This window comes from Ictalurus punctatus, chromosome 22 (assembly GCF_001660625.3).
Source record: "Ictalurus punctatus breed USDA103 chromosome 22, Coco_2.0, whole genome shotgun sequence".
NCBI classification, from domain to species: domain Eukaryota; kingdom Metazoa; phylum Chordata; class Actinopteri; order Siluriformes; family Ictaluridae; genus Ictalurus; species Ictalurus punctatus.
Genome location: NC_030437.2, coordinates 17,995,357 through 18,008,796, shown reverse-complemented (window position 1 = coordinate 18,008,796; position 13,440 = coordinate 17,995,357). Strand labels below are relative to the sequence as shown.

General features: G+C 40.0%; 1 protein-coding gene across 3 annotated transcripts in view; it reads left to right on the top strand.

Moving 5' to 3' along the window:
- znrf3 (zinc and ring finger 3) overlaps window positions 1-7,662 on the top strand; it is a 78,573-nt gene extending 70,911 nt beyond the window's left edge. For all 3 annotated transcript variants that reach the window (XM_017452161.3, XM_047149837.2, XM_017452162.3), the window contains exons 3-8: window positions 678-752; window positions 1,252-1,383; window positions 2,290-2,397; window positions 2,507-2,674; window positions 4,047-4,149; window positions 4,238-7,662. In XM_017452161.3, coding sequence (XP_017307650.2) covers window positions 678-752; window positions 1,252-1,383; window positions 2,290-2,397; window positions 2,507-2,674; window positions 4,047-4,149; window positions 4,238-5,847 — 2,196 coding nt within the window. In that variant the 3' untranslated portion in view covers window positions 5,848-7,662. The remainder of the gene's footprint in view (window positions 1-677; window positions 753-1,251; window positions 1,384-2,289; window positions 2,398-2,506; window positions 2,675-4,046; window positions 4,150-4,237) is intronic.
- The last annotated feature ends 5,778 nt before the right edge of the window (window positions 7,663-13,440 follow it).

Genomic DNA, 13,440 nt, shown 5'->3' with positions numbered 1-13,440 from the left:
CATTTTGTCCATTGGCCGTTTTTTTTTTTTTTCTTTTCCCCTCCTCCATCATGCCTGCCAACATTCTCCATATACAGATACACCCATGCCAGTGCTCTCCTCCACACGCTCCAACTCTCTCAATCTCTCTCTCTCTCACACACACACACACACACACCAGCATTCTCCATCAAGCACTCCAAAGTTCTCCATCACACTCCAAAGTTCTTCATCATGCACACCAACCTCTTGGAGCACTGTTTTTCTGTTGTTGTTGTTGTTGTTGTTGTTGTTTGCTTCTCCAAAGTCTAACACGGAGGACACTTTATTGAGGTTCCATGTTTACCTGCCTTGAGTTAAGGAGGTCCCCCACATCATAATCTTTTCCTTTTTGATTTATGAATCTGTCAACCTCATTAAAATATCACTTTGGCCACATCACACCGTATAACACTGAAAGTGGACGAGGTCATTAGGTAAAGAGTGCCCTCTAGTGGCTGTGAGGAGAACACGCAGACGGATGGATCCTTTACACTTACAGGGTTAGGTGTCGGGTTAGGTGAGGTTCTACTGAAACTCCAGTGAATCTTTGTACGGCTCAGTAAAATGATGGGATGTAGCGGTGTTTTCCTGTACATCATGTAAATGATTATTGGCCAGCAGTGCTACTAATTTAATTTTTCCTTCTCGTCACACAGGCGAAGAGGGCGGTGCAGAGAGGGGCTACGGCCGTGATCTTCGACGTGTCCGAAAATCCAGACGCCATCGATCAAGTGAGTCAGGAAACTTTTCTTTACTTTTGCTTCGTTTCCCCTCCTTGCTGTAAAGTTGCGATGAATAGAACGCATAGCTGCATACCCCCCCCACCCCCTCCTTCCTATGTCTTTCATCTTTTTATTCCTTGATCCCTTCAGTTTTCCTTCCCCAAGTTTTAGGTTAATCCCTCTCATATCCTCTCGTGGTTTTCCCTTCTCTTTCTCTTTCCATGGTCCCTTTCTCCTTCCTCCCTCTCACGCTCTCTTTCTCTTTCCATGTTCCCTTTCGCCTTCCTGTCTGTCTCTTGCGCTTGCTGTCTCGCTCGCTCTCTCTTCCTCTCTCTCTTTCCATGTTCCCTTTCTCCTTCCTGTCTGTCTCTCTCTCTCTCTCTCTCTCTCTCTCTCTCTCTCTCTCTCTCTCTCTCTCTCTCTCTCCCTCAGTTTATGGATGTCTATGTATTTTGTACATCTAAATTCTCTCTCTAAATGATTCTTTTTCTCTGTTTCTCTTGTCCAGCTTAACCAGCTCTCTGAGGACCCCCTGAAGAGGCCGGTGGTCTACGTTAAAGGAGCCGATGCTGTTAAACTGATGAACATTGTAAATAAACAGAAAGTGGCACGAGCCAGAATCCAGCATCGGCCTCCGAGGGTAAGACACCTAAAAGCCCCATCACTTTATCCGAATCACTTTATCCGAATCACTTTATCCGAATCACTTTAATAGATTCACATTTATTCTATATAAATCACTTTATCAGAATTGGAATTACTTTATTATTATTATTATTATTATTATTATTATTATTATTATTATTATCATTTGTTAATTTGTCAGAGTAACTTTATTAGAATCAGAATAAACTTATTAGATTCTCAACTATTTTATAAGAATCACTGTATCAGAATCAGTTTATCAGCATTGGAATCATTTTATTACATTCTTAATTGTTTTGTGAGTCATTTTATTTGATTCAGAATCACTTAGCTTCCAAACCACCTTATCAGAATCATTCAATCAGGACTGGAATCACTTTATTACGTTGTCCGTTACTTTAGAGCATCATTCTATCCAAATCAGTTCATCAGAATCACTTGAGCAGTATCTGATTCAGTTATTTTATATGAATCACTCACTAATGGAATCGCCTTTTCCGTAAATCGTTTGTCAGAATCGCTTTATTAGAATCAGTTTATCAGAACTTTATTCGATTCTTAATTATTGTGTCGGGGATCATTTTTATTTGAATCTGAATCACTATTAGTTTCTAAATCATTTAATCAGACGCGTTGCTTCAGAGCTCGAGTTGCTTTATTGGATCCTCAATCACTTTGAAAGTCAGCTCACTCGGGTTAGTGGGATTCAGATTTAATATCACCTCTGCGTACAGTTCACGGTGTTCGACATGTTTCTGTTCCCCAGAATAATAATAATTCACAAACTAATCTTCAACCCTGGCCTTTGCATAATACTGTATATTAAACTATATATAAACTACTCAGGATTCTGTCAGTAAGCGGTTCTTTATTTATTCTGTTGCTGTCCTTTTGCTTGCAGCCCACTGAGTATTTCGACATGGGGATTTTCCTGGCGTTCTTCGTCGTGGTGTCTCTGGTGTGCCTCATCCTCCTCATCAAAATCAAGCTGAAGCAGAGACGCAGCCAGGTACCTTCGACACGATTAAAACACAAGTCCGGTTTCGCAGCGTATATAAAAGTCAAAATCCTGTTTCTTTTACACATCCTTTATCTTCTCACTTCCTTTTTCCATCCAGAGCTCGATGAACAGGATGGCCATTCAGGCTCTGGAGAAAATGGAGACCCGAAAGTTTAAGGCGAAGGTTAAAGGTCAGCGCGAGAGCAGCTGCGGCGCGTTGGATTCTCTGAGCAGCAGCTCGACGTCGGACTGCGCCATCTGCCTCGAGAAATACATCGACGGAGAGGTAAAGGTTTTACGCACGTAGGACTGCGAGCGCGCCGCGTTTCGCCCCGTCACAGGCGTCCCGGAGTCGATAGGGGCGGAGCTTCGGTTAATCTCTCTCCTTTGTTAGAGCAGCTCAATTAACTAGCCGGGAACTAGTGACTCAAATAAACTTGTCTTAGAATACTAATAGGTGGTATTAATTTACTAACCTTTTTTTATTTTATTTTAATAGTGTAAAGAAAAAAAAAAAATCTGTCACCGTATCTTGCTCTTCTCGGTCAATCAGGACACAGATAAAAGCTTGGCCAACTGTTTCTAGAAAGTTCTATGAATTTTCGATTTTGGAAAAGCTTCATATGTTAAAAAATAAAATAAAAATGATGATAATAATAATAATAATAATAATAATAATAATAATAAAGAACAGGCCTGTGAGCAAGTAATACTACTTTGCTGTTCTTTTTTTTTTTTTTTTTTTTTTAATGGATTTGGCTGATGTTATACAAAGCAACTTATAAGTGCAGCCGATTCCAGTTGAACATTTTATCATGAAAGTGTAAAGGTCGAAAGGTCAACCTTTGACTTTTGTAATTCAGTACGTTTAAACGCGCTCCACATCATCTTTCAGCAGCTATTTATACAGCACGTGTCGTACATTTTAAGGTGAATTAAAGTACAGGAAAGACCAAGACAAACAGGAAGAACAATTATACCAATTATAACAATTATATATTAAAGAACAAACTGTGTCCTCGTGCCAGTTCTGCCACTCCGGTCATCCGAGGACAAACGTGTCACTGAGTTCAAGTTTTTTTTGTTTTGTTTTTTTTGGTCTTGTGGGTTGTGTGTCCTACTAAATAAAAACAAGCCACAAAGCAGGGCGCCTGGGTAGTGCACAGGAAGTGGGCTTATAAAAGACTCAAAGGGAACAAAAGAGGAGGTTTTTTTTTTTGCTTCAGCGATGAATAAAAGCGACAAAAGGCCGGGCGGAAGGGAGAAGACATGATTCATCAGGAGGGGGTTGGTGATGACCTTAGCAGTCCGCAGACACAACTCCACTGTTACAGTAGAGCACAAGTTCACAGGTCTAGTCCTGGAGCACCCCCTTGTCCTGCTCCCAATCCACCTGATTCAACAAATCAGTTCGTCAACGTTTGAAATGTACAGGACGAGGGGTTCCCCTAGAACCATGGTTGGGAACGTGTGCCGTAGAGGATTCAGGACTTTTGCAGCATTTTTCGAGCTTAGTTAGTTGTGGCATAATCAAAGGCTCCAAAATCCCTCCGTGGTGGGATTTCGAGACCAGGTCTAAGGTCGGGATTTAGGCAAATACGGCTGCGGATTATAAAAAGACCGTCCTGATTTCCTTCTTACCTTCTTGTCCACTTCAGGAATTGAGGGTGATCCCTTGTGCGCATCGTTTCCACAAGAAGTGCGTGGATCCATGGCTTCTGCAGCATCACACTTGTCCACACTGCAGGCATAACATCATCGGTGAGCTCGTGAATCTAAATCTTGTACCTGTTACTTTTTTCGTATGTGTATACAAAAATTAACTTTTGTTCCCCCCACACACACACAGAGCAAAAGAAAGGAAACCCTGGCCCCGTGTGCATGGACCCGGGGAACCCGGGGCTCCACAGTCGGCAGCGAAGTGTGGTTCTCCCTGTTCACTATCCAGGAAGAGTGCATCGAGCTGGGCAAGTGACGGCGTTTCCAACTCGTACTAGCATGGATACCCACGGGAACCCAATTACCGTATTAACAGTGGACCAACATCCGGATCAGAACCTTTACCCCTCGCAGTCAAATTTCATTCGGAGTTACCATGGTATGAACCCTCATCACTGCACCCTAGAGCATCGAGCACTTCCTTACCCTCAACCGCATGCCTTCAAGCGCCCCAAATTTCCTCGCAACTTCTCTCGTGCCTCTTGTTTCTCGCAGTACGAGACCATGTATCAGCACTACTACTTCCAAGGCTTGACGTTTCCCCAGCAGGAAGGTCAGCCCGGCGGCGCGAGCCACAAGGGCCACGCTCGATCCTTCCAACCTGGACTTCTTTACCCAACTTTGGTGCACATGGCAGCACCTTCCTCTTCTCGTCTGGTGGACTCTGGAAGCGCTTCGGGGCTCGGATGTTACCACGGACACGGACGATCCGTGTGCAGCGGGTATCTCGCGGATTGTCCCGGCAGCGATAGCAGCAGCAGTAGCAGCAGTTCAGGACGATGCCATTGCTCTTCCAGTGATTCCATGTTGGATTGCACGGAAGTGAGCAACCAGGGCGTTTATGGAAGCTGCTCGACTTTTCGAAGTTCTCTCAGCAGCGACTACGATCCGTTCATCTATCGGAGCAAGAGTCCCTGCCGGGGGGCGGCTGGAGAATCCGCTTCAGGACTCCCGGCGACGTCGTCCGTTAGTGACGATATTTTGGCTCCTGTCTCAGGAGGTACAGACTTCGTTCCGCCTCCTGTAGGACCGTGCTACAATTCGGGGGACCAGCTATCGAATTGTAGCGTTGAGCCTAACTGTAGTAGCCACTCGTCACTGGAAACCAGGGAAATCACTAGCACTACCTCAGCCACAGCCCTAGAGGGAACCGTGGAGCATTGTGTGGAACAAGGGGCGGCATGTAGCTGCTGTTTTGAGGTTCCTCCGCCGAATGTGGAGCGTAAAGGACAGGAAGGAGCAGACGGGGTAGGACGTTGCCGCCGAGGCGCCGAGCCTCAAAGCGTGTCCGTTGCTTCTGCGCAGAACTTTTACGCCGCTAGCAACGAGCTGATGTCACCCGCCGAGCGTGCTAGCTACGACGGACTGCCTTGCTGCTTCTACACCGAAATGAAAGTACACCGAGGAAGCGTCGGACGTTACGCCGAGGATTATTCCGTAAACGTACACTACGCCCAAACGGACAGCGACGGCTGCTCGGGACAAGGATGCTGCGAACTCACTCAGCGAATACCCATAATCCCTGAGGACACGGACTGCGAATTGGGTCTCGTTTCCGAGCCTCAAACAAACCTTCTAACAGGACAGAACAGGACTTCCTTAGACACTAATCAAGGGTTTTTCACCTCAGGACAATACAGAGGTCAAACATATCAACAGCAACAAGACGAGGAAGCGAGAGCGCTGTTTTCCGCTCAGTTTAAATTGAGCAAATCTACAACCGAGGGCTCTGGATTGTAAAGGGGGAGGGGTTGGGGGTTTTTGTTTAGGGGGGAGGACTAGAACGGTCTCACGATTACCGAGTTCATAAGAATTTGCACGTATTACGAGTTGTGAACGGCCAGCGTTCATTCAAGACGGGGGCGGAGTCATCAGTCATAGCTTTTCCTTACGAATCCGGTCGCGAGAGTCTCTGCCGCCGTTAAAAATCCATCTCGCACGTCTCGAAGTGTACTCCTGAAACCGAAATCATTTCTCTTCGCTCGAAGTGCCGTTTCGTTTTCAGTCGACGCTCTTCATTCCCGCGGGCTTGAGAATCTTAGCCACACCAACTATTTGAAAAATAAATAAATAAATAAACAACACGCAACACAAGGGGTTTTAATTCCACAACAGGGTTCATCGACGTTTAGTTAATATTAAAGAAAGCACCTGGCTTGTTCTGGCTACAATTTGGAAACATTGTATTTATTTAATTTTTTTTGGGGGGGGGCCACCTTTCACAGCTGACGCTTTAGGTGTACGAGTACTTCGTCGTTTATAGTTATTACGGTCAGGACCGCGTGACATGTCAGCTAGCTAGATCATCATCACTTAGGTAAATAAAACCAAAAGCGAACGTTTCGGAGGAAGCTGGGCGTGGGCTGTTTCGGGGGGGGGGGCATTGAACACGTCCGTCACGTCGTCCCATCTCACCTCGTCCTCTCCTTTCTCTCTCAGGGTCACTGCCTCATTAGTACAGAAACAGACCAAGATTAACACTTTTGTTGTTGTTGTTGTTGTTTTATTAATACAAGCAGGAGACTACTGAGCTGTCTGTACTATACACCAAAGTTTAGCTAGTCTCCGACGTGCAGTTCAACAGTTTATAGAGCAAGAAATTATAATGAGCAGATTATTCAACAGTTAGTCTTTTTTTTTTTTTTCTTTTCTTTTCCTTTTAGGAAATGTTTTGGTTGTTTTTGTTTTTTTTAAATCATGATTTAAAGAACACACGCGTTCACTGTTAGACTGAAAAGGCCAAAGCGTAACGGTTTAAGGAGACACAAATGCAGTTTTATTTTTCTCGTAAAGCTCACACACTTTGAAATTATAATTATAAAATGACTTCACACACACACACACACACACACACACACACTCGCACACCCATACACACCTTCATGCCTTTCTGTTTTTACAGAATATTTTATGCTGTTTCTATGAAATGTACCCATACGGCTTTCACATTTTGAGGCGGACATTTTGAAATAACTTTATTTATACATCGGCTATTACAGTGCTGTAACACGAAAAGAGTCTAATCTTGCCTTCCATAGAGTTATGTACTGCAAATGAATATAGCATTTTTTTTGGGGTACTTGTCACTATTTAATTATTATTTTTTTTTTGTATTGTTTGTAGCACTTAAGAAGATTGTATAAAAGAACCTATGTACAAAAATTAATATTTTGTAATTTTTTTTTTTTTTTTTTTTTTAAAGATATAATTATTTTCTCCATCATTTCTCATTCTTCAGATGTTCAGCGGGCTAGAGCTTGAGCCGTGTATATTTCTGTATAGCAGCACATTTTCATACATGGAAATATGTTCTCTGAATATTTATTGACTAATATATTTATCTGTAAGCCATGTCTTATGTTCAGAGTGTCTGAAGAAGTTTTTGGAGTGTTTTGCTTTGGAGATCACTAATATGAAAACTTTTGTAAATACATGGTAATTGCACACGAGATGATTAAATATCCTCTGACCAAAAACCGCTTTTAAGATTTTAGTACTATACAGTTTTGTAACAAAGTGTACAAAGATTTGGAAAAATTATATGGTTTTATTCAATTGAAAATACTTGTCTTTCTTTCTTTCTGTGTGTGTGTGTGTGTGTGTGTGTGTGTGTGTGTGTGTGTGTGTGTGTGTGTGTGTGTGTGTGTGTGTCCTCTTCCTTGTACAGGGATATTAATATTTAAAATGGTTTGCTCAGAGGAAAAACTCCACCATAAATCACACTACATGTGTTTATATTCATATGTTTGGTAAATGGTCTGCACTTGTATAGCACTTTTTTTTTTAACCTTATCGGTTCCAAAGCGCTTTACACTGTGTCTCATTCACCCATTCACTCTCTCTCACACACACACACACACACACACACACACCAGTGGTAGCAGAGCTGCCATGCAAAGCGCTAACTTGCCATCGGGAGCAACTTGGGGTTCAGTGTCTCGCCCAAGGACACTTCGGTATGTCTTCAGTATCACGTGGGCCGGGAATCGAACCACCGACCCTACGGTGTTTGTGTAGTATTGAATATTTGGAGGGACATTGTTAATGTTGCAGTTAGAGTAACCTTTTAATAAGAAAGAAAGACAAAATCAATATCAAACCTAAGTGATGATGGTTAGGATTTGTTGTTGTTGTTCCAAAAAAAAAAAAAAAAAAACCCGGTACAAAAACCTTCTTTTCTTGCTTTCCATTTCCCAGTAGAAATAAAAATATTGTGGGGAGGGGTGAAAAATTCATAGCGCTCCAATTTTCACCAAATTCTTGCCATGTGTCGAAACGAACACAGGAGTCTGATTAGTTCCAAAGTTAGGTAAGGGGTTAACCTTTGTGATTTTTTGGGGGGGGTGTAAAATTAATCGTTCTCAGATTTACACCAAATTCATACCGTGCGAATACATAAAATTGTTATAGTGTAGTATAATAGCTGAAATACGTCAAATATACTACAGTACAGTTGATAAAATTGCTAAGACGCACAAATGTACACATTTTAATGGTCGATTTCAGTTAAACTACACATGCAGTGTACAAGTTTTGATGGAAATATACCGGTTTTATCTGCTATTCTGTACTTTAACAATTTTATCACCTGTACTGTAGTATATTTGACATATTTCAGCTATTATACTACACTATAACAATTTTATGTACTATAACGTACCTGTTTTAACTGCTATACTATATGATAGCATGCTGTACTATATTTTACTGTCATAGAATATAACTATTTTATCAACTATAACTTTTTAATCTACTAAACTGTACTATACTACACAATACTATTACTATTTCATCTACTGTACTGCACAGTAATAAAGATACTATATCTCAGCTTTGGAGCATGTTACAATAACACTGTGTGCACTCCTGTGTTACTCTTGATCTCCCTAACGCACACTGTGAATTTGGGGAAGATCTGAAAACGTCAAATTTTTCACCCAAAATAGAAAAATGGTAAGGGGTTAACCTTTGTGATTTTTTGGGGGTCAAAAATTCGTTGTTTTCAGATTTACACCAAATTCATACCGTGCGTTAGGGAGGGCAAAACGAACAGACGAGTCTGATTCGTTTCATCCGATCATGCTCCAGAGCCGAGATCTGAGCCTCTCATTTCCAGTATATTACACTCAATAAAATATACAGGTTCATACACAAATTTTCACATTTTAATGGTCAATTTCAGTTAAACCACATGTGCAATGTACAAGTTTTGATGGAAATATACCCATTTTATCTGCTATTCTGTACTAGAACAATTTTATCTACTGTACCTATTTTAATCTACTAAACTGTACTATACTATACTATTACTATTTTATCTACTGTACTGCACAATAATAAAGATACTGTATCTCAGCTTTGGAGCATGATAGAGCAAAACTGTGTGCACTCCTGTGTTACTCTTGATCTCCCTAACGCACACTGTGAATTTGGGGAAGATCTGAGAACGTCACATTTTTCACCCAAAATAGAAAAATGGTAAGGGGTTAACCTTTGTGATTTTTTGGGGGTCAAAAATTCATCGTTCTCAGATTTACACCAAATTCATACCGTGCGTTAGGGAGGTCAAAACGAACAGAAGAGTCTGATTCGTTTCGTCCGATCATGCTCCAGAGCCGAGATCTGAGCCTCTCATTTCCAGTATATTACACTCAATAAAATATACAGGTTTATACACAAATTTTCACATTTTAATGGTCGATTTCAGTTAAACTACACATTAAGTGTACACGTTTTCATGGAAATATACCGGTTTTATCTGCTATTCTGTACTTTAACAATTTTATCAACTCTACTGTAGTATATTTGACATATTTCAGCTATTATACTACACTATAACAATTTTATCTACTATAACGTACATGTTTTATCTGCTATACAATATGATAGCATGCTGTACTATATTTTACTATCCTAGACTATAACTATTTTATCTACTGTACCTATTTAATCTATTGAACCATAGTATACTACACAATACTATTACTATTTTATCTACTGTACTGCACAATAATGCAGATACTATATCTCAGCTTTGGAGCATGTTACAATAACACTATGTTCACTGGTGTGTTAGTCTTGATCTCCCTAACGCACACTGTGAATTTGGGGAAGATCTGAGAACGTCAAATTTTTCACCCAAAATAGAAAAATGGTAAGGGGTTAACCTTTGTGATTTTTGGGGGGTCAAAAATTCATCGTTCTCAGATTTACACCAAATTCATACCGTGCGTTAGGGAGGTCAAAACGAACAGAAGAGTCTGATTTGTTTCATCCGATCATGCTCCAGAGCCGAGATCTGAGCCTCTCATTTCCAGTATATTACACTCAATAAAATATACAGGTTTATACACAAATTTTCACATTTTAATGGTCAATTTCAGTTAAACTACACGTGCAGTGTACAAGTTTTGCTGGAAATATACCTGTTTTATCTGCTATTCTGTACTTTAACAATTTTATCTACTGTACCTATTTTAATCTACTAAACCGTACTATACTACACAATACTATTACTATTTTATCTACTGTACTGCACAATAATAAAGATACTGTATCTCAGCTTTGGAGCATGATCGAGCAAAACTGTGTGCACTCCTGTGTTACTCTTGATCTCCCTAACGCACACTGTGAATTTGGGGACCTTTGTGATTTTTTTGGGGTCAAAAATTCATCGTTCTCAGACTTACACCAATTTCATACCGTGCGTTAGGGAGGTCAAAACGAACAGAAGAGTCTGATTCGTTTCATCCGATCATGCTCCAGAGCCGAGATCTGAGCCTCTCATTTCCAGTATCAGAAACGGAGTCAGAATAATTTTATTCATCATATACATTTACATCTATTAGGAGTTTTTCTTGGTGTTTGGTCACAACACGATACATTCAACACACAAATTTCAGACAACACAATTACCACCTTAAAATATACAAATATTGCACCTTGTGCAGAAATGGTAGGCTCGGTTGTACTTGACTTTACAGTGGAGGTAGAAATAGCATCTGGATGCAGTTCAGGTTGCATTAAACAGACTGGAGCAATTGTGATTGATATATAATAAATAATATCAATTATCTGTATTTCGTAAAAACATTGAGTGCAGATTGCTTGTTCCTGGCAGGACAGCATTGTAGGGATTACTGAATGCTGCCTAGCCAGCCTGGTTAATAACAGAAATTGCCGGTGGGAGGAAGCTGCTTCGATGGTGTGCGGTTTTTGTTACAGGCGAGCGGACTCGCTTTCCTGATGGTAGTTTTTGGAATAGGTCATTAGCAGGGTGGGAGGTGTCACTGATGATTTTTCCTGCTCGCCTCTTTGTCCTGGTGATGTACAGGTCTTCAAGTGGTGACAGACTGCAGCCGATGATGTTCTCAATGGTCTTGCTAATCCGTTACAGCGTCCAATTTTCTCTGGCTGAGGCGGCACCAAATATTACACTCAACATAATATACAGGTTTAGGACATACAAACTGAAACATTTTAATGGTCAATTTCAGTTCAACTTCACAGGCAGTGTACGAGATTTGATGGAAATATACCCATTTTATCTGCTATTCTGTACTATAATTTTATCAACTCTACTGTAGTATATTTGACATATTTCAGCTATTATACTGCACTATAACAATTTTATGTACTATAACGTACCTGTTTTAACTGCTATACTATATGATAACATGCTGTACTATATTTTACTGTCATAGAATATAACTATTTTATCAACTATAACGTTTTAATCTACTAAACCGTACTATACTACACAATACTATTACTATTTTATCTACTGTACTGCACAGTAATAAAGATACTATATCTCAGCTTTGGAGCATGTTACAATAACACTATGTTCACTGGTGTGTTAGTCTTGATCTCCCTAACGCACACTGTGAATTTGGGGAAGATCTGAGAACGTCAAATTTTTCACCCAAAATAGAAAAATGGTAAGGGGTTAACCTTTGTGATTTTTTGGGGGTCAAAAATTCATCGTTCTCAGATTTACACCAAATTCATACGGTGCGTTAGGGAGGGCAAAACGAACAGAAGAGTCTGATTCGTTTCGTCCGATCATGCTCCAGAGCCGAGATCTGAGCCTCTCATTTCCAGTATATTACACTCAATAAAATATACAGGTTCATACACAAATGTTCACATTGTAATGGTCGATGTCAGTTAAACTACACATGCAGTGTACGAGTTTTGATGGAAATATACCGGTTTTATCTGTGATTTTGTACATTAACAATTTTATCAACTGTAATGTAGTATATTTGACATATTTCAGCTATTATACTACACTATAACAATTTTATGTACTATAACGTACCTGTTTTAACTGCTATACTATATGATAACATGCTGTACTATATTTTACTGTCATAGAATATAACTATTTTATCAACTATAACTTTTTAATCTACTAAACTCTACTATACTACACAATACTATTACTATTTTATCTACTGTACTGCACAGTAATAAAGATACTATATCTCAGCTTTGGAGCATGATAGAGCAAAACTGTGTGCACTCCTGTGTTAGTCTTGATCTCCCTAACGCACTCTGTGAATTTGGGGAAGATCTGAGAACGTCAGATTTTTCACCCAAAATAGAAAAATGGTGCCTTTGTGATTTTTTGGGGTCAAAAATTCATCGTTCTCAGATCTACACCAAATTCATACGGTGCGTTAGGGAGGTCAAAACGAACAGACGAGTCTGATTCGTTTCGTCCGATCATGCTCCAGAGCCGAGATCTGAGCCTCTCATTTCCGGTTTATTACACTCAATAAAATATACGGGTTTAACATGCACAATTATACATATTTTAATGGTCAATTTCAGTTAAAATACACGTGCAGTGTACAAGTTTTGCTGGAAATATACCTGTTTTATCTGCTATTCTGTACTACAACAATTTTTATCTACTGTACCTATTTTAATCTACTAAACCGTACTATACTACACAATACTATTACTATTTTATCTACTGTACTGTATTATAATATATTAAATAATACTACAGTACTGTGCAAAACTTTTAGGCACTCTATTTTTTTAGTACAAACTTTCATGGATTTTTATTTTATGATTTCTCATTTCTAATATATTACACAAATATATATTGTACCAAATACATCTCAAGTGTGAACAATGAAATGACCCTGATCACATCTTTTACACATCTACTCTCCCTCTTCTATTTCTATAGGCTGGAGCCGTGCACACCAACCACTTTCTGAAACTGTAGCCTGTCGAAAAATGTTGTACACAACAACCTCGTGACAAAAACAGAAGAAACATGCTTTCCAGAAAAAATGTCAGTATAGACACACACAA